The sequence below is a fragment of the Gadus macrocephalus genome, chromosome 14, assembly GCF_031168955.1.
Source record: "Gadus macrocephalus chromosome 14, ASM3116895v1".
Lineage (NCBI taxonomy): Eukaryota > Metazoa > Chordata > Actinopteri > Gadiformes > Gadidae > Gadus > Gadus macrocephalus.
Genome location: NC_082395.1, coordinates 22,573,684 through 22,599,599, shown reverse-complemented (window position 1 = coordinate 22,599,599; position 25,916 = coordinate 22,573,684). Strand labels below are relative to the sequence as shown.

At 45.2% G+C, this 25,916-nt stretch overlaps 1 protein-coding gene across 2 annotated transcripts in view; it reads left to right on the top strand.

Moving 5' to 3' along the window:
- The first annotated feature begins 2,373 nt into the window (after positions 1 to 2,373).
- The window catches only part of slc12a4 (solute carrier family 12 member 4), a 25,116-nt gene continuing 1,573 nt past the window's right edge, over positions 2,374 to 25,916 (top strand). The window contains exons 1-23 of one of the 2 annotated variants that reach the window (XM_060070670.1): positions 2,374 to 2,699; positions 11,317 to 11,411; positions 12,611 to 12,742; positions 13,180 to 13,326; positions 14,135 to 14,189; positions 14,540 to 14,670; positions 15,268 to 15,509; positions 15,887 to 16,101; positions 17,151 to 17,315; positions 17,641 to 17,739; positions 17,901 to 17,958; positions 18,117 to 18,291; positions 18,724 to 18,842; positions 19,382 to 19,480; positions 19,635 to 19,754; positions 20,516 to 20,620; positions 21,257 to 21,425; positions 22,437 to 22,632; positions 23,053 to 23,222; positions 23,603 to 23,734; positions 23,830 to 23,937; positions 25,023 to 25,210; positions 25,750 to 25,883. In XM_060070670.1, coding sequence (XP_059926653.1) covers positions 2,561 to 2,699; positions 11,317 to 11,411; positions 12,611 to 12,742; positions 13,180 to 13,326; positions 14,135 to 14,189; positions 14,540 to 14,670; positions 15,268 to 15,509; positions 15,887 to 16,101; positions 17,151 to 17,315; positions 17,641 to 17,739; positions 17,901 to 17,958; positions 18,117 to 18,291; positions 18,724 to 18,842; positions 19,382 to 19,480; positions 19,635 to 19,754; positions 20,516 to 20,620; positions 21,257 to 21,425; positions 22,437 to 22,632; positions 23,053 to 23,222; positions 23,603 to 23,734; positions 23,830 to 23,937; positions 25,023 to 25,210; positions 25,750 to 25,883 — 3,193 coding nt within the window. In that variant the 5' untranslated portion in view covers positions 2,374 to 2,560. Of the gene's footprint in view, positions 2,700 to 6,939; positions 10,212 to 11,316; positions 11,412 to 12,610; positions 12,743 to 13,179; positions 13,327 to 14,134; positions 14,190 to 14,539; positions 14,671 to 15,267; positions 15,510 to 15,886; positions 16,102 to 17,150; positions 17,316 to 17,640; positions 17,740 to 17,900; positions 17,959 to 18,116; positions 18,292 to 18,723; positions 18,843 to 19,381; positions 19,481 to 19,634; positions 19,755 to 20,515; positions 20,621 to 21,256; positions 21,426 to 22,436; positions 22,633 to 23,052; positions 23,223 to 23,602; positions 23,735 to 23,829; positions 23,938 to 25,022; positions 25,211 to 25,749; positions 25,884 to 25,916 lie in introns of those variants that run through there. The other variant, XM_060070671.1, reaches the window with a different exon arrangement.

Sequence of the window (25,916 nt, the reverse complement as noted above, 5' to 3'; positions counted from 1 at the left end):
AAGTGCTGCCATCTAGTGGGCAAACAACAACTTACATGTTAGGGGTTTTTGTACTTTTTACGACAGCCTGTTACTTACAGGTGCCACCATTATATTAGTGGCTGTCTTGGAAGTCAACCCATTGATATGAAGCTTAGTAATACTTAAGAAATCCATAATAATTGCGTTAAGGCAGACAGCCGATACATTTCTATCTGAAGGATGAATGAAGGAGTTGTGGTCTAGCTTTCCAGCCGGCCAACATATACATGGCTGTACAGAAATGCAAAACACGCACACACACACACGCACACACACACGCACACACACACGCACACACACACACACACACACACACACACACACACACACACACACACACACACACACACACACACACACACACACACACACACACACGCGCGCGCGCACGCACGCACGCACGCACACTCTCTCACACACACACACACACACACACACACACAGACAGATTATTCTCCGTACCGCTTACACAGCGATGACGACCCCTAGAGGGCCCTGGGTTCCAGGAAGCCGCCCCCTGGATCAGCGGTCGTCTCGTCCCACGAGTGAGTCACTGTGAGTGGGATAACGGAGCGCGTCAGGCTGGCCCACCTAGTATTCACTGACCCCATCATGCCAAACAGCGCCACCCAGGGGAAGGACAGCAGGGAAAGACCTTATATGGTCGATACGGTAATAGCAATGTAAACACAGGCCAGTTAGGAAAACCCAGAGTGGTAGATATAAGGGAAAACCGAGGCTGAGTGAGATAGAACGTGTTTGAGGCTGAGCAGAAGAGGAACACTAATTACATTGGAGAAGAAAGCCTTTGTTATTGCAAGGCTATTTCTGTTTCACAATTTATCTTTTGGTTTTTTCCTTCTTTTTAGGAATATGGAGCTTTAGTTTCAACACACTACGTATATTTCGTCATGAAGTAGATAATATACATATCACCGCAATACATTCTCCACACTGACAGGGAAAACCCCATGATGAATGTAGACATTTATTTTTATCACTTTTTTTTTATCTGTGTTTGTTTTGTTTCAATGTAGTACTTTGCTGTCTCTAAACCAAGTAAATTGATTAACACATGGATATGTCAGCTGATTTTCTCAATTTAGAAAGTTGTCTTTGATGTAGTTCTCTTTATGGTCAGGCAGTATATCTTCTGAATAACAGGAGGAATTCACATTTTCAACTTTAACAGTTGCTAGGCAATAGACCCTGGGCTATTTCGAGCAACAAGTAAACAGTGGTACAAAATCAAACATTTGCTGATATGTTTTCATGAAACACTGATTCAGTTTGATTAAGGTCAAAGTATCACTGTCATCATTTAGCATTTTGTCAAAACAATGTTGCGCATTTGCAATTTTTCCCCAAACCAGGGCTGGAAACGGATTGATCAGTTTTACTGCAAAAAGAACAACTGTATTTTAATGATACCGTGTGATGTTTTATTTGGCAACAGGTGATTCGCAGAAAGAAAATTCTGCATGCTGGCGCAAGTAAACAGACCGAGAAGAAACATAATTTGAATACCCCAGAACAAAAACACAAACACAAACAGGAGTGATTACTGTAGTCTTGCTCAACCTTGCTGATCCATGCCAGGAAAACCATAAACACCCCACCAAGTACATGAGAATGCAAAAGAGACATTTGGGGAAGTCTCAGCCCTGTGTTTGGTATCCAGACAACACAACAGTATACTCCCCTGTGCCCTCGGTGACCTCAGTGACACACAGGTACTGATCCTCAACGCTGTCAGTCGGCCCTCGTTTGCAGGGCTCGGTCATTTTCCAAACTGCCACGTTGCGCTCCTGTTTTGGTAGGAAAAGGACCGACGCACACATAGAGGGCGGGCTGTATGAACTTTAAACAGTTACTCGAGTCTGTGAGCTGTCACTAGCCAGCCTGGTGAGTGCACACACACGCACACACACATACACATTTACGCACAAACGCACATACAAGCACGCATGCACGCATAAACACAGACATGGACACAAACACACTCTCACAGGAAGCAAATGCTTCTCTCTTTCTCTCCACTCTACATGCCTCTGTAATGATCCCCACTGGGAGACTCCCACACACACCAACACACACACACCAATGCGCACACACACACACACACACACACACACACACACACACACACACACACACACACACACACACACACACACACACACACACACACACACACACACACACACACACACACACACACACACACACACACACCCACTCACTGACACACACACGCTCCCCCACCACTGCCTCCTCTCTCCCAGCGGCTCCGGGAGGGGGCTGGTCTCCGGCAGTGTGGGCGGGCAGTATGTTAATGTCCCGCGGAGGAAGTGAGCGCAGAGTAGTGGAATGTAGTTCTGAAGCCTCTGAGTGAGAGTTGGGCTGTGGGTGGCTAACAGCGAGCCCGTTATGTAGGAGTGCTGCCTAAAGACACCCAAAAAGGAGGCTGAGTTTAAAACAAGAAGAAGAAGAAGAAGAAGAAGAAGAGGAAGAAGAAGAAGAGTAACAACAACCAGCCATGCCTCACTTCACAGTGGTGCCGGTGGAGGACCGCGGCCAGTCCCACTATGACAGCCTGGAGGGGCTCAACTGGGTGGATCACAGGGATGCTGCTGGCGGAGGCTACCCGGGCCACCAGGACACGGCCAGCTCTGATGGTGAGGAGCCCCCAAGGCACCGCCGACTTACAGCAACCGCTTCTAATCGCTTCCGATTGGCTTCTTGGCTACCATGTTTGTTGTTTTGTTTTTGTTTCCTCGCTCACGGGAACACTTATCTCATCCAGGGGGGGGTGATAAGACACGTCCTCAGGGGGGGGGGGGGGGGGGGGGGAGCTGGTAATAAGTGTCTAGCGAGTGCTCTGAGCAGCTGGTTTCTCATGGTTTCCATGGTGATCTCTCAGGTCAACAGGCACTGTTTGGTTTTTATTTCCCAGCAGAAAGTTTTTTTTTTTAAGTTCACTCGAGGGTATGTTCTCGGAGACACTGCTGTCACAGGGAAGGAAGCAGAGAAGATTGTGATATTGGATGAACCCCGAATTCAACTGAACTCGGGCATGTGTCTGCCCCATCACCCCCACAACGATCCCCACCCCCAACCCTACACCCCAAACTCCTCTCAAAGATGTATGGGGAATAGGGACAAAGACACTACAATGTGGGAGGCGAAAGCTCCTGGGAAGGAGCCAGGGAGGGAGAAGGGGGGAGAGAGCGAGGGACTGGCAGGGGCACAGCCCTACAGCAAAGGGGAAACTAAAAAACTCGAAAACAAGCGCTCCCATGGACAAAAGATGGAGCTGTGTTTGTGCCAAGAGAGGATTTCCTCTGACAAAGAGCAGGCTGAGCGCACTCAGCTCCACTGCGCAGTGCAAAGCACCCCAGGTTTCAGTTCCCTGTTTCAGCCTGTTTCAGTCTGTCTGTCTGGCCCTCTCTCCCTCTCTGTTTCCACATGTGTGTACTGCAGCAACTAAGACAACCAGATATGGCTGACTCCTTCACACAGAGCCGGAGGCACACAGAAGGAGAGTCTTTGTTTTGGTGCTGGATTGTATTTCATGACTGCTGGGTTCATGGTGGTTTGGGTGGACTGTGGAGTCGCAAACAAAACCATAAAATAAACAAAGGGACAAACTAGAGACAAGGCTTAGCCAGGCAGAGGGCTAATAAAAGGCCAGGCTTGGGAGTGGCTGCCCCCGCACCGTGACATGGCTGGGTGGGCCGGCCCGAGGTCTACTACTGTATGGAACAGGGCTGGCCGCGGTCGCACACATTGGCTGCCCATTCATTTACTGCTGCGTGGCTGCCAGTAAACCTCTCTGACAGTCCATGTCTGGTTGTGTAAACTCATTGAGCACGGTTAATCTTTAACCAGGAGAACCACCGTTAACGACACACAAGTCTGTCCCACGTGCTGTCTGTCTGTCTGTCTGTCTGTCTGTCTGTCTGTCTGTCTGTCTGTCTGTCTGTCTGTCTGTCTGTCTGTCTGTCTGTCTGTCTATCTGCACATATGTCTATCAGTCTATCTGACCTATGAAACTGTGTTAAAAGGAGGGAGTGCGTTTCAGGACATTGTGGCAAAGTTTTCTGATACTATGTCCCTCGAAAGCAAAGAAGTGCATGAAAGAAATATGAAATGTTAATTCAAGCATGGAGAATATTGATAAGATTAAGGCCCGACAGTTTAGCTATGTGCTATGGCTATGGCTATGGGCTGATCAATTTGTTCCAGTGACTTCTTTTTGCCTCTGATCCCACTGCCTTTCCATTTTAAAGAAAACCAACAGTATGTCCTAAAGCATTTGAATAAGCTCTATTGCCTCAACACATGAGCCAGAGAGAGCGAGTGATAGAATATCTTTAATTATGGAAATGATCACAACGGCTTCTCCAGTTCAAACAAAACTCTTAAAATTCAGTTGGCATAACCTTATGGATGTGGGTGATGTGTTGTCAGTAGCGTTGTGTGTCCCCTGTTGCAAAATATTTAAAAGAAAGTACTGGTCCTGAAAAGAGAATTTGCTTAATTGAATCGGTAACGGAAGTTTTAGTGATGGCAGGAGAGACTCTAAGGAAGGTTTGGTCTCCCTGACCGGTATAATCCTTGGGTTCATCTTCATTGAATAAACATCGTTTTTTTAAATTTGTCCTGAAAGTGATAAAAAGATGTGATGGAGAAACACAACTTTCCTATGGTGTTAGTCGAGGGTGGAACCGGATAAAAACAACACCGCTGTGCCAGATGTGTGTTCCAAGAACGGGCGTATGAAGCGTGACTTCATGGTGGGTGTGGTGGCTCCGTGTATGGAACATGCTGAAGGACCCCAGTGTCATGTCCCGTCCTGCTAGCCTGTCACAGGGCTGAGTTTGTTCAGGTCTGAGAACACAACTCTGTGCCCCGTTGCTCACCGAACACTGTGGCCATTGTAGCTGAGCTGCCCTCCACTAGAGGACCAGTGCAGTATGCCGGCCATGTGCTGGATCTGTGTCTCTCTGTGAACTGCTGGCCTGGGTACACACTTCAAACTGTCTTAGCGGAAACCGTGTTCTCCTCCTTGTGCATATATGCTATCCTTACATTCTATTTGATGGTGTTATGTGCTCAATTTGATTATTTTAAAAAACATTATATGTAGCGTAATAAAATAAGTTGCATCTTTACATGCGCCCATGCTTTGAGATCTTTTAACACCGTGGCAACACTGTGCATGCTTACAGCCCTTATTTCATTCAATTGAATCAGGAAACGTTAGAAACAGCAGACAGACCAGTGGACAAAAGCCCAACTTGCTGCCCCAGTGACCTACAGCAAGGCATCTGAGCCGTAAAGATCCCAACAACTGTTTTTCCACAGCTCCTATATGGAGCTACGGGGCTGTCTGCCAGATAGTGTTGCTTTGGAATAGTTCAGAGTCAGTCCCTCCTCAGGTTTAACACATTCTGGAAGAACAGTGGCTCGCTCTGATCCAGTCCAAACACACGGTGTATATGATACTCCCGTACACCGTATGCTGAGATATATCATACACAACGGCTTAAGACTATGTTCACAGGGCAGTGGGGGTCAGGCATGCTGAGGGCATGATAGATATGTGGGTGTGTGTGTGCGGGTACATGCTGCTGTCTGTTTATAAAGACTTATAGCGTTTATTTTGGGGGCGCATGTTGAATGCTGATATGTTGATATTGCATTGAGTTTCTCAGTTGATTAATTTGGTTGTTCAAACTGATAGTGACCTTATAATAGGTGAGCATGTGGTCGCTTTTGTTTGTTCAGTGTTTGCCTGAACTTAAGAACTTAAGCATTGATATTCTTCTATTGGACCAGCTGTCAAGAATGACTGGCGATGCTGTTGCCGTAATGTATCGGGTAAATGCCCATTCAGTATGTGGGATGTCTGCATCTGATTCTATGTGACGTAGGTTCGTACATTTCAGGTTGTTTTGAAAACCTTTGTGAGAAACCAGTGAAACACAGAATAGGGCACAACAAATATGACCTGAACTAAACCTGATATTATCGGTTTACTATTCCCTGAGGCTAGCGAAGTTGCTTGTGTCCTTGAAGGTCGTATTAAACTTGGCCACTCATGATTAAGGACAGGGATACCTTGTGACCCTATTGGAAAATGAGTTCATGCTGACAGACTCCAAGGTTCTGGCATTTTAAGTCGGACAGGAAAGGACAAACAAATTATATCACTTTTCTGATCGTTTTTCATAAGATCTTAATTATGGATATGGATACTGGAGCTGTTTACAATACAACTAAATATTAAATATCCTATATTACCAATGCATTTGCGTATGAAAGAAAATGTGTTTAATAACCCTGGATACTGAACATTGACATTGACATTAATTGTTAGATATAATACCCAGAGCCATTTTAAAGTTCAGTGCTGTATAATTAAATAGGCCAACAGATTGATCGTCATCCTAATGCTCTCATTCCAGAAACAAACTTCTGTGCAAAATTAATATGTATTTTTATCCCTATGGTATGTGCAAAGAACATCGCATTCTATACGGCTGTTGTGAGGCTTGAGACAAAGTGAAAGGGACTGGATCAGCTCTCCCGAATGGTATATCGTGGAATGCTTTCCCTAAGAAGTAGACAGAACTCTTCCACAGGCTTTCGGAGACATCCATGCTTATTTTGCAAACTGGTTTTAAGTGTTATCATAATTGCCGCACCATCTGTTAAATACTCCTATCAGAGGGATGTCTGGAAGCTTCATCAGTGGATTCCTTTTCAATACACTGAACAGATATTCTCTGCTAATGACAGACACCATGCTGTCTTCAATGGCATCACTATGCAGCCCGGAAAACATCAACACTGATCCACCGACTCTCACATTTCGTGACCTTCTAGACTGTGTCGTTTTCCTCATCATTAGCGCCAGTCAAGAGCTAGCATGCACCGCTGCATCGCACGCTGGCATTCCTCTGGTCTTGTGATGGGAGTCTTCCAGATCAAGGAACCATGTTCCTGCACGCCGTTTGAAGTGTTGCAGAACTGATTTGAGCTGTGTTTGTTGCATGTGACAACATGGTCAGACATCTGGTGAATTCGGCAAATATTGGATGAAGTTATACTACAAACTTCTATTGAGTAGGTAATAGCACAGGTGACAACCATGACATACTGACTAATAAACTTATATTACTATTATTAGCTCAGCCACCAAGAAAGTAAACTGAGGGCCTGGCTAAGAGACCTACGTTTTATACACATAGATATTCATCTATTTATGACATCTGTACATCATTACGCTTTATACACTTGTTCATCAAAGAAGCACGGAGAAAGATGCACACAAACGCACGCAAACAGTTTTATTGGCAACTTACCCCCCATGGTAGAGTGGGCTAAACTGCATGACTTCTCTGCCTCTCAGTATTAAATGATCATTAAACGGGATGTTCAGCAAAGCGGCTTTCACAGCCCAAGGGGCTAATGGTGAGCGATATTGTTTTCCACGGCTAATCGGCTCTAACAGTCCTGGCATGCTGACTTTTCTCACTAGGTTATAAATAGAAGGAAAAAGCTATAATAAAGCACCTCATTTGTCAGTTAACTTATTAATAACAAAATCTATGTTTATGTGTTTTTGAAGAATCCCAGTTTGGCTATGCAGTGACAGTGTTGGCGGTTTCTTTGGTTATCAGGGCCGAGATGTTGTGAAGTAGAGGCTCAAGGTAGAAAGGGCTTATTCTTAACCCCTACACAAACAGACATACAAACAGTCACACGTACAAACACACATAGGCATTCAAACACACTATGTGTTATTTAGTTGGTGCCACTACTAAAATGCCATACAGGACACTAGTGCCCCAGCTTCACGTGTTTTAGAGACAACTGCTTCGTATCACTCAAGACATGTTTTGTGAAGTTTTGAGCAGTAGGGGTTGTGTGTGTCCATCATTAATGTCATGGTAATGACAGTTCCCTTCTCACCATGCAAAACCCAACAGGGTACCCGTCTCACTGAGACCTATGAGACCACCTCATCCAGGACGTCTCGGTTGTGATTCCCTGATCCGGTCTTGGGTTTGAAATATGCTTTCACATGACCAATTTGTCATACAAACTGTACTCTAATTAGGACTAATCTAGCCCATGAAAGGCCCATCAAATTCATATCACTGTGTCCATCTTTTCGGGTGATTATCAGAACCAAGGTTAGCTGAAGAGACGAAACAGCCACCTGTGTCAAAGAGCTGTTAATGCTAGGGTGGGCAATGTATTTTGGAAGCATTTTGGGCAAATGTAGGCAGTCCCTTATCTAAAGCTAGCTAACTAGTCCTATGTTTTGGGGAAGTTCTTGAGGATGGCCTGAAGGGAGGTTGGATTCTTTGATGATCTAGCGTTCTTTGGCTGATACCCATCTGCACAAATGCCTGTTGGTTACTAAGTCTCCCAACCCCGGAACATTCTGGAGAAGTTCTGGGGGTTAATGCTGAGGGGTGATATTCATTATCATCACAACGGTGTAATATTTCGGAAATGATGATCATTGATCACAGCCTTCAAGAAGACACCGTGCCCTGCTTCTATAGTCCAACAGCTAATATTGACTTGCTGTAATTGCCATTGAAGGGTCAGTGTGATCCCATGACATCATCTCCATCCAAAGGTCCGACATGTCACGGACTAGTGTGACATGCTCTCTCGATGTACCGTACAACTCATCTCATCACTCATACACAGCGCTCATCTGTTCATCAGCACCGGGGTGGTCGCCTGAAACAAGGAGGCAGTTTAATTAAAATACCTCAGCTTGTTCCCAAACCTGCTTGTGCGGTTACTCTTACCTTCCCAGCTATCTCAGATAGTGTTTCAGCCCCGGAGAGGTGGTGGATCGTCTCTCAGAGAGGAGAGAGCAACGAGTGACTTGTCGAAACACGCTAGCATAAATCCCCTGTGCTACCGTTGTGTGCTCTGACACAAGGCTGTCATGGCAGGCAAGCTCCAGTGTGTGTGTGTGTGTGTGTGTGTGTGTGTGTGTGTGTGTGTGTGTGTGTGTGTGTGTGTGTGTGTGTGTGTGTGTGTGTGTGTGTGTGTGTGTGTGTGTGTGTGTGCATGTGTGTGTTTGTGACTTTGTAACAGAGTTAATCCCTAATCTTTGTAATTAGAAGTCCAAAGTGAAGTTATTAGCTGGAGACCCTCCCCCCCTCCCCCTCCAAAGGCATGCACAAACACACTCACACACGCAGCCACGCACACACACTCACACACACACAGGAACGCACAAATACACACACCAAACACCCCTTCGCTAGCTCCTTTGACCTTGTGCACTGCATTGAGGGCTCCATGCAGTGAACAGAGGGCCCTGTGGCAATCTTACAGCGTTACCATGTCAACAGCAACAAGTTAAAATGTACGTAAACATGAATAACCAGCTCTGATGGGGTACGAGCCTGAACTCATTTCCTTTACAACTGGATCAATGTTTGAATGCATCGCAAATATAGGCCTGAACTTTTCTTTGCATGGAATTTTTGACTTCAAGATTGGAACATGTCATGATACAGGTCCTCAAAATATGTTGCATTAGAAAGCCACATCCAACACTGAGCACTGATTCAAATAATTATTTTCTGTTTTTATTGATATTCCTGAAGAGCCACTAAGAGCATTCATACACTAGAGGGCAGCATAAGCATTGCTTATGTCTTATCTTGTCAACGAGATCACCACCGTTTTGGGGGAATTTTTATTTTGTATTTAAAAGGGGTCATATTCCCTGTTTTGTTTGCAAGAGTATTCAACATTTCCTGGGAAATTATGCATCACTATTAGCCTGTATACATTTATAACATAACTCAACCTCTTTTTATGTCAAAAAACACTTACAGTGAAAGCTGTTGTGTTGGATCTCACAGTCTGTTAGCGTGTTTGCGTGTGACTATAGTGTGTGTCCGGGTGTCCATGTGTGTATGAGCGTGCGTGCCGGGGCCTCCGGTTGTTTGTTGACCCTGGGTGATGCTGTGTGTCCTGAATGGTGATTGACTTTTCCCCTCGCAGCTCAGAGCACAGTGCTGCACCACAGCCGACATCATAGGGAGTAGTAGTACATCATAGTACAACAGCCCAGTTAGGGACCTCAGCAACCATGCTGCCCCACAACAACAGCAGTTACAAGGGGGTTTGGACCACAGGTGAGTGGAGGGGCTCTACGGGGACGCAGCCAGCTCCACTTTGCAGCAGCTGTACTTTAGGTATGCATGCAGGCAGGAGAGAGCACCGCCGAGGGTCTTCCGGTACTTTGTTTCATGCCCACTGAGCTGGGAGTGTTTTGTTGTCGCGTAATTGAATTTAGCAGGAAGGTTTTAGTGGCAAACTCTACATGCTCTAATAACCCACAGATCACATGCTAGTTTTTTTGTTAATGAGGTGTGTTTGTTTGTGTGTGTGTGTGTGTGTGTGTGTGTGTGTGTGTGTGTGTGTGTGTGTGTGTGTGTGTGTGTGTGTGTGTGTGTGTGTGTGTGTGTGTGTGTGTGTGTGTGTGTGTGTGTGTGTGTGTGTGTGTGTGTGTATGTGTGTGTGTGTGTGTTTATGTTTGTGTTTTGGTGGGTAGGTGTGTGTGTGTGTGTGTGTGTGTGTGTGTGTGTGTGTGTGTGTGAATTGCAGCTTCACTTTCTTGGCCCTAGGCGCTCAGCTTTTCTCTGCTGCATTGTCGTCCCCCCTGGAATGCAGGATTTTATTGACGATGAAATTAGATTACAACAGTAATTGTCGCCTCAAGTTTGCTAAGCTACGTTAACATGGTTGCCAGTGGTTCGGCAAGGGCAATGTTCGCCACCGTTTCTTGAGATCCATCCCTTGTAAGTTGATTTTAAGCTTCTCAGCTCAAAATCTGCTTTGGAAAACTATATTTTGACTTGAAGGTCACCCGTGTAATTCAAATTCTGGGGAATGTTGTGCAGAACACTGTAACTGGAAAAAGGTTTCGACTGTACAACTGGAATCTATATCAAAGTCTTTATGTTTCATGCTGAATATAAATTGCTTGCTTTGCTCTATACATTTCATTAAAAAAAATGACTTAATTGATAATGACATCCTGAAACAACAATAATATGTTTCCTCAAAATTAATTAACAGGTTGCCTAAGTTGTTAAGGTCATACAATGAAGCAATCATTTTTGTTCAATTGGATTCAACGTGGATGTGTTGACATGTTTTGTATTTTTCATCAATGTATATATATTATACATTGTTGAGCAATTCTAACTTTGTCTCTCAAATGTGTCTCTTTTGTAGGACTTGGGAATCACAAAGAAAATAGTCCATTCCTTAATAATGTGGATGCTGCCAGGAAAAACGACTTCTACGACCGGAATCTGGCCTTGTTTGAGGTCTGTTTATACAAACGCTACACATTACTAAGAAACATCCTACATAACATATTACAAACACACTAGACTAGAGGGAGGGAGAGGGAGGGAGGGAGGGAGGGAGGGAGGGAGGGAGGGAGGGAGAGGGAGGAAGGGAGGGAGGGAGAGAGGGAGAGAGTGAGAGAGTGAGAGAGAGAGAGAGAGAGAGAGAGAGAGAGAGAGAGGAGAGAGAGAGAGAGAGAGACATAACGGTGGGGACTCTCGGAAATCAAACAGTGAAATGAGAATGGGACAAAGGTTAGGAGCATTTGGGTATGGTTGCAGAGTGTGGTGCAAATCACAATGGTGATGATTGAGCTCACATAGATGCAATACAAATGCGCCCCGTTAGTGCTTTATGCTGTGCACTTTCCAGTGTAGGCTAATGTGCTGCGTCTCCACGCCATGACACTTAACATTGGAACGCAGCCCCCTGTTATTGCAAACAGCTGTTTACCTTGTTAGCTTTGATCCCATTGAGCTAATAGCTCGCATCACAATAATCCTTATTATGGACCGTATGAGACACAGTCATTAAACGTAATGATCGCAAGATATGCAGATGGAAAATGTATTTTAAGAGCAATTGATTTATTTTGTGTGTGGTTCTTTGTTATTGTTAATTGTATTGGTTGTGCTGCTATAACAGTAGCAGTGTTAATACAAGTTAAAGGAATAATAATATAAATAATTGTAGACATAGTTTTTCTTGAGGTAATAGTACTAACTTTTCACGATTGTACACTAGTTGTTTGACTCCCAGTCATAAGGTTGGGGGGTCGAATCCTAATGTCTAATTGGTAAAAGGACTGCATTTATACAGCACTTTTCTAAAAAAACACCTAATAGGCACCCATTCACAAACACGTTCACACACACACACACGGTCACAATCACGTTCACACAATAACGGAGGTGTCAGCCATGCCAGGCGACAGCCGCCTCGTCAGAGAAAGATAATTATCAACACCATGACACTCAGCTAGGAGGAGCTGGGGATCGAACTGGCAACCCTCGGGTGACCAGCCAGCCCTCTCTACCACCTGAGCCATCTGCCGTCCCTCCGCAGTCCACCTGTAGCCCACACATTCCCAAACAAGATGTCCCACCCCTATGAGATGTATTCATTCATGCATTGGATCAACTCTTCCATGGCTACCTCCTTCCTCTGTTCCCTACAGGAAGAGCTGGACATACGTCCGAAGGTCTCCAGCTTCCTCAGCCGATTGGTCAACTACACCAACATCACGCAGGGAGCCCGGGAGCACGAGGAAGAGGAGAGCGCCAACGTCTCCCGCAAGAAGGCCCCGAAGGTCAGAGGTCATCTGATGACTCTATTCTATACATGTCCCGTGCTCTATGCATGTTCCCTGCTCTATGCATGTTCCCTGCTCTTAACATTTTCCCTGCTCTATGCATGTTCCCTGCTCTTAACATGTTCCCTGCTCTATGCATGTTCCCTGCTCTTAACATGTTCCCTGCTCTCTGCATATTTCCTGCTCTAAGCATGTTCCCTGCTCTAAACATGTTCCCTGTAAGGTGTACTGTGTAACATTTGTTACAAGTGTCTATTAGGTGCACATATTCACTGTGGATTGAGTTGATGAATAGCTTTGAAATCGTATTACCTCTATTGCCAAATTATCACACAACTATCACACAAACTATTGTGTGTATTTACCTGTTATGAATTGGTGACGTGTGAGATACTGCATCCCTGTTGTATTAAGAGTCCACTCCCCTCCGACAGGCCCCCAACATGGGCACCCTGATGGGGGTGTACCTGCCCTGCCTGCAGAACATCTTTGGGGTGATTCTGTTTCTGCGGCTGACCTGGATCGTAGGAACGGCCGGCATCGCTCAGTCCCTCATCATCGTCTTCATGTGCTGCTCGTGTGTAAGTACTCACACACACACACTCTGAACACAAACACATGCACACACACACACACACACAAACACACACACACACACACACACACACACACACACACACACACACACACACACACACACACACACACACACACACACACACACACACACACACAAACACAAACACAAACACTCACTCCGAACACACACACACACACACACACACACACACACACACACACACACACACACACACACACACACACACACAAACACAAACACTCACTCCGAACACACACACACACACACACACACACACACACACACACACACACACACATACACACATAATCTGAACACATACACACACACACAAACACACAAACACGATCTCAACAAACAGACACACAAACACACACAAACAGACACACAGACACACACACACACACACACACACACACACACACACACACACACACACACACACACACACACACACACACACACACACACACACACACACACGTGGTCGTTGTTTCCAATATGAATCTGGGTCACAATCCATTGCTTTCACCCAACAGTCAATAAAACAAGAATACACTCTGTGTGTTGCCTGGTGACGGAAGTCAGGGCAGGGTGGCATGTGAATCATTTCAAACAAAGCTATCAGTGTTAAACATGTGTTTTTTTAGCCTCCAACACATTTATCCCTTTTCGCTTCTTCAATAACCTGCTTCTCATTGTTAGTGTAGGAGCGTCGGCTGATGTAAGTTCTCAATGAGAGATGAAAGCATTATATTTATATCGGCCATTTTTTCATTTCTTGACAGACAATGCTAACAGCCATATCAATGAGTGCCATTGCGACGAACGGTGTGGTTCCAGGTAATTATACCATAAACTCGATAATACCGTATTATCGCTCCCTTGTATCGTTAGGTTTTTATGATACAAAATATGATGCACTCTACAGACATTTGCAATTACAGTTCTCCCTTTATCTACCCCTCCACCCCTGAATCACATTTTATTCGGTGTGGTGAAATAATCCAACCCCGATGAACAAGTTAACCCAAAACAGCCCTCTGGATAACTCAGAGTAACGGGCGGTACGAGGCCGAAGTGTGGTTGAATTGCAACAACACTATAATCCCAGTCAGAACTTACAATGCGTGTCGGTGCTGGTATTAGTTATGAGTCGTTCTGAGTGTGTAACGGCGGGTCCTATTTTTCAGCTGGAGGAGCCTACTTCATGATCTCCCGCTCGCTGGGCCCAGAGTTCGGAGGGGCGGTGGGATTGTGTTTCTACCTGGGGACCACCTTCGCCGCTGCCATGTACATACTTGGGGCTATAGAAATCTTCCTGGTTAGTTGTTATCCGCTGTCTAAGATGAATGTTGGAACGCCGTCAACCGTGCCCACTGTGGGATGTGGTTCTTGACAAGATACGTAAATGACGAGAGGTGAAGCCGATTAGTTTTGTCCTTTTGTCCATCCGACTTTCAATGGATGTTTAAAGACTGACGGCAGAACTGCTAAAATCAGCGTGGACAGGCGTTTGCATTTCTTCCCCTCATATTTTTTTCTTCCAATCATGTTGCTGGATCAAATCCTGCTGTGAAGACCGGCCACTGCAGAAAACACAAAGTTAAATCCCCTTCTGAAGGCTTCTTCCATTCGTGCTAATTAGTTTTCTTGGTTAGAATTTCTGAGTTTCGCTCCAGGAAACAGGGTGAAACTCCACCCCTTTCCTGTTTCCGGCCAAGGCTCTATGCCCCCCAAAGAAGTTCAGCTATAACCTTGATGGACTGCTGGGTCAGAGATAACAATATTTAACAGAAATAAAATAGCTGTTTTTCGCACAAAACTACGATTTAACATTTAGTTGCTGCAGTCAGTGATTGTTTTATATATTTTATTTTTCAATCAAATGTACTCTTTAATTTGACTTCTTCTCTTCCAGAAATACCTTCTCCCCCAGGCGGCCATATTCCACGCCAGCGGCCCCCACGGCGGGGACAGCGCCATGCTGAACAACATGAGGGTGTATGGGACCCTCTGCCTCAGCCTCATGGCCCTGGTGGTCTTTGTGGGCGTCAAGTACGTCAACAAGCTGGCCTCGCTCTTCCTCGCCTGCGTCATCATCTCCATCTTCTCCATCTACGCCGGTGCCATCAAGTCCATCACGCACCCCCCGGAGTTCACGTGAGTCCACCTTGATAAACAACCAGAGGGTCTAGAGGTGAAGGGTTCGATCCCCCAATGTCTGCACCCTACTGGAAGGCTTCCCTTGAGCAAGATGCCTAACTAATTCTAAATCGAATACTAATCGCTGTCTGCTAAATAGCATAATTTGGTATTTCGTTGTTTTCTTTCTTTAACAGAAATGGCAGCTTTATTTTGCCTTCTCAATGTCATATCCCTTTTTAATCCATCCATAGATTTCCAAATGTCCGGACTGATTATTAGCTGTTACTTATCATTGTTGTGGTAGGTATTCCTGTGGCGCTGGTCATTGTGACTTTGAGTAGTACTTAAGTACTTTAGTATTTGTCCTACCTTAACGTCCCGTCTCCCTGCAGGGTCTGCATGCTGGGCAACAGAACCCTGGAGAGAGACCTCTTCGACGTGTGCTCTAAGACGGTGGTGGTGGGCAACGAGACCGTCCCCAGCCAGCTGTGGAGTTCCTTCTGCCCCGAGGGGAACGTGAGCAGCGCTCAGTGTGACGACTACTTCAGCCAGAACAACCTGACGGAGATACCGGCCATCCCCGGCCTGGCCAGCGGCATTATCAGTGGTGATTAAATAATACACTGTGGGACTTTGTCAGGCAGATTGGGTGAATTTTTTAATCTGAGGAAAGTTATTTTCAGGTGGACTCCTCCTTCCCACAAGACATTATAATTCACTTTCAGTTTTATAATAAGTTAATTATTATTTAATTTCTTCTTTTGCATTTATCTGTCAAGTGAACCTGTTCCAAATTCTTCCAATGTCAAATGTATTGACTCCTCTGTCTGTCTGTCTGTCTGTCTGTCTGTCTGTCTGTCTGTCTGTCTGTCTGTCTGTCTGTCTGTCTGTCTGTCTATCTGTCTGTCTGTCTGTCTGTCTGTCTGTCTGTCTGTCTGTCTGTCTGTCTGTCTGTCTATCTGTCTGTCTGTCTGCCTCTCTGTCTTTCTGTCGGTCTGTCTGTCTGTCTGTCTGTCTGTCTGTCTGTCTGTCTGCCTCTCTGTCTTTCTGTCTGTCTGTCTGTATGTCTGTCTGTCTGTCTGTCTGTCTGTCTGTCTGTCTGTCTGTCTGCCTCTCTGTCTTTCTGTCTTTCTGTCTGTCTGTCTGTCTGTCTGTCTGTCTGTCTGTCTGTCTGTCTGTCCGTCCGTCCGTCTGTCTGTCTGTCTGTCTGTCTGTCTGTCTGTCTGTCTGTCTGTCTGTCTGTCTGTCTGTCTGTCCGTCTGTCTGTCTGTCTGTCTGCCTCTCTGTATGTCTGTCTGTCTGTCTGTCTGTCTGTCTGTCTGTCTGTCTGTCTGTCTGTCTGTCTGTCTGTCTGTCTGTCTGTCTGTCTGCCTCTCTGCCTGTCTGTCTGTCTGCCTCTCTGTATGTCTGTCTGTCTGTCTGTCTGTCTGTCTGTCTGTCTGTCTGTCTGTCTGTCTGTCTGACTGTCTGTCTGTCTGTCTGTCTGTCTGTCTGTCTGCCTCTCTGCCTGTCTGTCTGTCTGTCTGTCTGTCTGTCTGTCTGTCTGTCTGTCTGTCTGTCTGTCTGTCTGTCTGTCTGCCTCTCTGTCTGCCTGCCTGCCTATCTGTCTGTCTGCCTCTCTGTCTGCCTGTCTGCCTCTCTGTCTGCCTGCGTCAGACAACATGTGGGGGGACTACATGCAGAAGAATGACGTGATGGAGAAAGCGGGCCTGTCCTCGGTGGATGCCAAGGGGGCGGCGGAGAGCATTGGCATGTATGTGACCGCAGACATCGCCACATCCTTCACGCTGCTGGTAGGGATCTTCTTTCCCTCCGCTACAGGTACGATGCCTTCGCCTCACAGCGCTCATAAAGACCAGGAACCACTAACCCTAACCTTAACCCTGTTCTTAATCCTAACCCGTGTTTATGTGGATAGATTCATACTAAGCTTCATACAAGTGAAATTGCCAAACCTGTTTAGTATTCTTCAGTGAGGAAGGTTTGATAATGGATTTTTTAATATTGTTGAATATGTAAATCAATTAATACCTTTTCTCTCTTGCCTTTCTTCATTTAAACTTCAGGCATGAAGTATTCCAACGTGGATGCATTGGAATACAATGTAATCAGCTGATCCGGTTTACTTTCTCCCCGGGTCCTGTAGGCATCATGGCGGGGTCTAACCGGTCGGGAGACCTCCGCGACGCCCAGAAGTCCATCCCTGTGGGAACCATCCTGGCCATCACCACCACGTCGCTCGTCTGTATCCACACTTAACCACCGCTTGAAGTGATAATAACAGTCAATGTATGCCTGAGATGATTTTATTTAGAATATGAATCATAACAATCCAGTCATCTGAGAGGATGTAAAGTTGTAACAGAGGATTGTAACAGAGTATTCTCCTTGACTTGCTGCGTTCAGACTTCAGCTCTGTGGTTCTGTTTGGGGCCTGCATCGAAGGTGTGGTCCTGAGGGACAAGTAAGTCATCAAAATGTAGAATATGAGAAATAGATCTGTTTTTCTGTACGCATAGTGCGTTAAACCAAGTCATATTAGTTTGCTCACCTAGCATAGGTAATCATAACGTACTGAAAGACTCTCACTCTTACAAACCTTTCCCCTGCGGCTGTATGAAGGTTTGGGGACGCGGTCAATAAGAATCTAGTGGTGGGAACTCTGTCCTGGCCGTCACCGTGGGTCATCGTGATTGGCTCCTTTTTTTCCACCGTGGGGGCAGGGCTCCAGTCCCTGACCGGTGCTCCCCGTCTCCTACAGGCCATCGCCAAGGACAACATCATCCCGTTCCTACGGGTACGAGCACAATTCACACACGCACACCGCTCGTGGGATGAACAACACAGCCATTATGCTAAGGAGATCTCTGAAATAAAAAGCGGGGAAATTTGTAGTTCGGCATGTCACAACCAAACATCTTATGTTAATATTTCTGAAAGGAAAACAGACCTATTTCCACTTAGCCTCCTCTTCTCAGGGTGAATGTTGGCCTGTAGTAAAGGACTGGGGCAGAACAGGCCCGATGGTTTACAATGATGTGTTTAAGCTTTGGTAAACCCGCCAGAAAATAAACGGGGATGTTCCCATGGACAACTCGGACCCTAACCCAAAACGGGGTAGCCTGGTGGACACCCAACATTATGTAGCACTCAAACTCTGCCACATTGCATAACCCTATGATGTAAATGAAGAGCTGGTTTGATGAGTCCTCCTCCCGTCCCGTGCCAGGTGTTTGGTCATGGTAAGGCCAACGGAGAGCCCACCTGGGCCCTGCTCTTGACCGGGGTCATCGCTGAACTAGGCATCCTCATCGCCTCCCTGGACATGGTGGCCCCCATCCTTTCCATGTGAGCTAATGCACTTTCTCTCTCTAGCTCTCTGTCTCGTTCTCTCTCTTCTCTCTCTCTTTCACTCTTTCTCTTTTTCTCTCTCTCTATCTCTCTCACTCTCTCTCTGTTCCTCTCTCCCTCTCACTCTGTCTCGTTCTCTTTCTCACTGTCTCTCTAAGTTAATCTCTCTATCTCTCTTGATTTCTCCCTCACCATCAGCACCCACGCAAGCACCCACTTTTGAACATGTTTTATGCATGCTAACTCATGCGAATACCCGATGAATTGTGAGGGTTGACAAGATACCAAAGGACCCAGGAACTTCAGGAAATGTCATGTTTTTATTGTCACTGCCGGAACTATCCTAAAGTACATCTAGAAAATGCAAAAATACAACGTAGACATGCGTAGACATGCAAAATTTGAAAGTATAATGTCGACCTGCGATCAATTCTAAAATGTCTGCACAGAGGATAAATCTTCCCTCTGCAATGTAAACCTTGAGCTTACATTGCAGAGGCCAGTGTGTATTAACGCTATACATGTTGATCCGACAGGTTCTTCCTGATGTGTTACCTCTTCGTGAACCTGGCGTGTGCCGTCCAAACTCTGCTGCGCACACCCAACTGGAGGCCACGCTTCAAGTACTACCACTGGTGAGTTGAGGTGTGATGTCGGGTTAAGACGAGAACCACTGGGTCCATCTCTCTGTAGATACCAAAACTTTATGCGTCCACTACAGTGTCTCCAACTGTCCATTATAAAGACACCATTCCAATGTACTGACCGTGACGTTCCACTGGTCCGCAGGGCGCTGTCCTTCCTGGGCATGATCATGTGCGTGGCGCTGATGTTCATCTCGTCTTGGTACTATGCCATCGTGGCCATGGTTATTGCCGGCCTTATCTACAAGTACATCGAGTACCAAGGGTGAGTCACTGGTTTTTCGTTTTTCACCACGTCATTAATGTCGTGCGATAATGATAATACCTTTTTCCTTTTGTAAGAAATTATGATGGGGAGTACGTAGTCTTGTTGCCTATTGAGAACATGTAGTTTACTTAGATATTCAACTACATTCATCAGTATCAGTATCAGTATTATCAGTGAATTACCCAGCATAGTGTCCATTATTGGATGTGGAATGAGTTGCCATGGTTTCCATTAGGTTTCAAACACACCGGGCCTTCCGTTGTTTTGCTCAGAGATGATGCTCCATTATGCAAAATAAAACCACCTCCTGGATGCTATCAGTAGGTAACAGCGAGGACTTGCCCCTGCAAGCCCCTTTACGATCACGTTATTTCAGCTGAAACAACAGCGTTTAGGCACACTCATTTGGAAGGAATCACTCATAAAGGATCGGGCCAACTGGAACACGTTTGCTACAAAGGCATGACTCACCCGCAGGGTGAAGCAAATCCAAACCAACTTGCTTTTGACATTATCAAAAGGTTGTCCCTACTTCTCCTGCTGCGATCCTCTCCCTGGTACAGTCTGTTATTCGCCGGTGTGTTTGTGTGGAGGACTGTTCCCTGTGTGTTTTCCCCTCTTTGTCTGTATTGCACCAAGCTGCCGGTGCTGCGGCAGCTACTTACCATACGCCACACGTCTGTGTTGACTTGTGTATCTGTTTTTCCATTTGTGTCCCTCCCGCTATCTGTCACCTGTGTCCGCCTCTGGAACCACAGGGCAGAGAAGGAGTGGGGCGATGGGATAAGAGGCCTGTCACTGAGCGCCGCTCGCTACGCTCTGCTGAGACTGGAGGTCGGGCCGCCCCACACCAAGAACTGGAGGTAGAGCTTCAGATGAAAAACACTTCAGCACTCTGGGACTTCACACACCACATATATTAGACAGCACTCTGCTGGACGGGGAATCGAGCCACTGTAGGTTCATTAACTCCTGATTTGACTCAATTTGTCAGACGAACGATGGTCGTAATATTAATTAGATTATTACACTTTATTTATATAGCATTTTATATAGCAAGTGCCTTGCATATAGAACAATTCAAAAGACATTACATTAAAAATACATTGCAAGATCATACTTGGTTATCCATCTAGTATGGCTGTAATGTACTTGAAATGAGTTGTGATATCACAAATTAATGAGCTGCATTATCGTAACCTACATTGTGTTTTGAGAATATTTTAAATGTTATAAGTGGATTGGCCTTTATGCTATACAGATATTTAACGTGGCCACTTGTTGTTTAGCACCAACTATAGCATGCGTGTCTTATAAAGCGATGTATACACTCTTGGCCGGTGTCTCTGTGAGGGAACTAGCATGACATAGAAGGTACAAGATGGTCTCAATATCAGAAGGCCTGATTCAGAGCACCACATCTGATTCAAAGTCAATAAACTAAAATGTGTTGAAGTATTTACTCACAGTCTTCTGTGTATTCTTATCTTCGTTGAAAGACCTCAGCTGCTAGTGCTGCTGAAGATGGACGAAGACCTCCATGTCAAGTACCCCCGGCTGCTGACCTTCGCCTCGCAGCTCAAGGCGGGCAAAGGGCTGACCATTGTGGGCTCTGTGATCCAGGGGAACTTCCTGGAGAGCTATGGGGAAACACAGGCGTCTGAACAGGTAGAGACGGCAGGTAGACATCTGGCCCACCAGGCTAGCTCTGTTGGTTTGTTTGTACGGGGCTATACTGTCTGTACTGCAGTCCACGCAGTAACACCAAGATAATCAACATCAATCTTTCCCATACATTCAAAGCTTAGAAAATATATTATAAGGTTTTTAATATATTAAAGAAGAAGAAGATTACGATTGAATATATAATATGACTCCAAATAAATAATTATTTTCAATGTTAAGGTAGTGAAGAACTAGCAAATAAATAAATAAATAGTGTAATAAAGACATGCATGGATGAACACAAATGCAGAATTCCTGGTTCATCCCTCTAAAGCAGGCCCGTGGGCCAAATGCGGCCCCTCTTAATTTTTTTCTGGCCCGCAAGAGGTTGCATGCAAAAAATACATTTAATAAAGGAGAAACATAGTTGCATGCAAATCAGGTTCCTGTGTGTAGCCGGTGATACTAGCCAGTATCAGTACCCCACAATCAGGAACTGGCATCACTTATTCTGACAATGTTTGGCTCAACCGATACATGAGTCTAGCTTTTCTCATATGAATGCCATCAGAACAAGGGCACGTTGCTCCATGACCTATGAGAAGCTGCATAAGAGTCTCAGGATGAGCCAAACTAGGCAAACAAGGCTGTGCAACCTTTCTTACTGACTCAATGGCCCAAAATGTCTCATATGTACAGTAGTTCTGTTTTGTGATGATTCAAACAACATTGTTGAATTCTAAATACGTGTCCATAATATGTGAGAACAAAATCTTTTATAATGATACGATTAAAAGTGAAGAAGGAAGGAATGCGTCTGACAAGTTTATTCCATGTAGTGGTACTATATATATTAAGTTAACACTACTTTAAGTACGATTGATTTGCAACGATTCATTCACGTAGTTTTACTCTGTGTGGCCCATGAACCCCAGTGGTTTTCCTTTTCGGCCCACTTGTTAAGGAGGTTGAATAGCCCTGCTCTAAAGTCTCCCCTGCCGCATCCCTCCCTAGGCCATCAAGAACATGATGGAGATTGAGCGGGTGAAGGGCTTCTGCCAGGTGGTGGTGGCCTCCAAGGTGAGGGACGGCATTGCCCACCTGATCCAGTCCTGCGGCCTGGGGGGCATGAAGCACAACACGGTGGTGATGGGCTGGCCCTACGGCTGGAGGCAGAGCGAGGACCCCCGCGCCTGGAAGACCTTCATCAGTACGTGTAGAGGGACAAAACCTTTGAGTTCTGTGGTTGAAGATGCTCACCTGGGATTTTGGTTTCAGATTGAACCAGGGATTTTTGTTCTTCAAGTTCTGATTGAAAAATCCCCCAAAAAAAGTTACATTTTATTTTATTTTGTTAAAATTAAAAAAAGTACAAAAAAAATGCGGCGATTTTTAACCAATAGGTACGTCTTTAAAAAACGTTGTTTTTTGGTAAAAATCAATGAATATTTTTCATACTAATTTTTTATAATAAAATATATATATATATAATATATATATATATATATTATACTATATAGTTTAAAAATATGTATTTATGGGGGGAATTTCTCACCACTGCTCACATCAGGTGTAGATATCCACAGTTCTCGTTCATATTGTTAACGGCTGATCTCTGTCCGTCCCCCAGACACGGTGCGCTGCACCACGGCCGCCCACCTGGCCCTGATGGTGCCCAAGAACGTGTCCTTCTACCCCAGCAACCACGAACGCTTCAGCGACGGCAACATCGACGTGTGGTGGATCGTACACGACGGGGGCATGCTCATGCTGCTGCCCTTCCTGCTCAAGCAGCACAAGGTGACCGCTAGTAGGGACTCCTCCAGACAGCTCTTCTTTAAGTTCATAGCTAAACCTTTTGACATGTACTGGCCTTTATGAATAGAAGTATGATTATGAGTCATGTTATCTGATAGACACATCTACACTGCTTCACATGATCTGATTTATGGATGGTTTACAGTTCATGAATGAATGAATAGATTTTTAGTGACAGGGTAATCAAGACTAAACAAAGAGTATATATGTCAGCGTATAATGTTTGGTTAATACGATTGATTTTGATTCATGTACCTGATGTATTTGATCTCCCTCGAGAAAAAAAGAAGCAAACATGAAAGTAACAGGAGTCTAAAGAAAAAATTTAAATGTTGTTAAAATGTTTGGCTTCTGTGTTCCAGGTGTGGCGGAAGTGCAACATGCGCATCTTCACCGTGGCCCAGATGGACGACAACAGCATCCAGATGAAGAAGGACCTAGCCACCTTCCTCTACCAGCTAAGGATCGAGGCTGAGGTGGAGGTGGTGGAGATGGTGAGTCTGTGTGCTCAGCTCCCAAGCTGAGACATAGGGGTCCTGGTGGTGGACCAGTATATCACACTCATACTCGCACACGCTTGGTTCCGCAGCACGACAGCGATATTTCCGCCTACACGTACGAGCGGACGCTGATGATGGAGCAGAGGTCTCAGATGCTGAGGCAGATGAGGCTGTCCAGCGCAGAGAGGGACCGAGAGGTGAGTTCTGGCAGATCCTTTACCTTCTACATGCTACTAGGGGACATCGCAACATTCCAGTGTGATTTTGCATTGCCTGTTGTTTCTTAACCTTTTTATCATACTGTATTTTAATTTTTGAATAGGCCTAATGTTTTTGGTGGGACGATCAAATCGTTTCGGGCTGAAACGGTTGGCTAGCTTTAAAATGTAAATTATGCCAGAAAAATCATCATCATTATTATCATGATGGCAAAAACTCCTTTAACAATTCAAGTCAAGTGCGCAGCACTTAGCGGCAACATAAACCTTTTGTCACAATGGCTCTTGTCTGCAATTCAACCCTATGTCCCCGTAGCACTCACTGAATGGTACGTGTCAAGGCTCATTGAGAATGAGCATAATCATTTTAACTGATTTGTTGCCAAATATGTTTCTCGCCTAAGGAGAGGGCGGGATAAGATGACATTACTATTAGACTATTAGATTCTGTATCGTTATCTCATGTTATCTCGGTACATAATGTAAGGATAGCTAGTGTTGATAATATGAAAAAGATAGTAAGAAGTATTTTTGCTTTTCATGTCGTCAAAACGTTTTATTCAACAAATATCTATGTAGGCCTACTTAATTCAAACGGGAATGTCTCAAACTATTAGGTTGCAGAGTGTGGTGAAGTCTTAATGGTTTAGCCGTCGCAAAACTGCTAGGGGACATGTTACAACCGTGGTGTGTACTGTTCAAATCAAGTCTGTAATTACGGGGAGATAGAAATATCTCAGGCTGGTATAGGCCTGCTAACTGATTTCATAATGTGAAAGCACTTAGCAAGCTGTTTTAAGGTAATTACACCGGAATTGGTTTCCATTATCCTCGGCTTTAATATATGAAATACAATTTCTTTCAAGGCATGAAAGAAGAGTCTTTGACATGCAATTTTAATGGGGAGGATATTCAATTAAAAATGAAGCAGCTAATACATCAATCCAAAAAATTTAAAACTGCAAAACAGAGCAATAAGTAAAAAATAAATAAGTTACTAAAGCTACTAAAATCATGGTTTTCCCAGAACTTCATCTCTCCTGATCCTCTGTTGTCCTGTGAAGGCCCAACTGGTGAAGGACCGGCACTCCCTGGTGCGCATGGGAAGCCTGTACTCTGACGAGGAGGAGGAGGTGCTGGAGTCTCCCACGGAGAAGGTCCACATGACCTGGACCAAGGAGAAGTGTGAGGCGGAGAGGAGGAACCACACCAACGCCCCAGAGAACTTCAGAGAGCTCATCAGCCTAAAACCGTGAGTCGGAGCGACTTCTGTTTTGAGAATCTTAATGACTGAGGATAAATGACTTCATTGGTTTCGTCGTTTGACCGAACACTTAATGCCTGTTTTAGCAGAACAACTTTTTCCACCTCAAATATCAAAAAGTCGTGACAGTCGTAATGGTTTTAGAAAAACTACACACTGGTATTACCTTGAGCAAGTGAGAGCGACATTGTCAAGCATGGTCAAAATTCACATCACACTCGAGGAGTGTAACATGCAGTGTGTACATAGGACATACACATTTTTGTCAAAATGAACACAGCATTGTTCCAACACTTCTGAGACACATACAGAGCATTTTCCAATGGCACAAAGTGTCTTGGTGGTTTACTCAGCCTTAAAGTGCATCTCACACCATATCACGTCATTACGCCTGAAAGCAGCGTTAGACACTCACCCTGTGAGTGCCATAAGGACCCATAACACCCTCTCTCTCTCTCTCTCTCTCTCTCTCTCTCTCTCTCTCTCTCTCTGTCTCTGTCTCTGTCTCTGTCTCTCTCCCCCTCCAGGGACCAGTCCAACGTGAGGCGGATGCACACGGCGGTGAAGCTCAACGAGGTGATCGTCAACCGGTCCCACGACGCCCGCCTGGTGCTGCTCAACATGCCCGGCCCGCCCCGGGACACGGGCGGGGACGAGAACTGTATCCTTACAAAGCTAACATTTATCTAATATT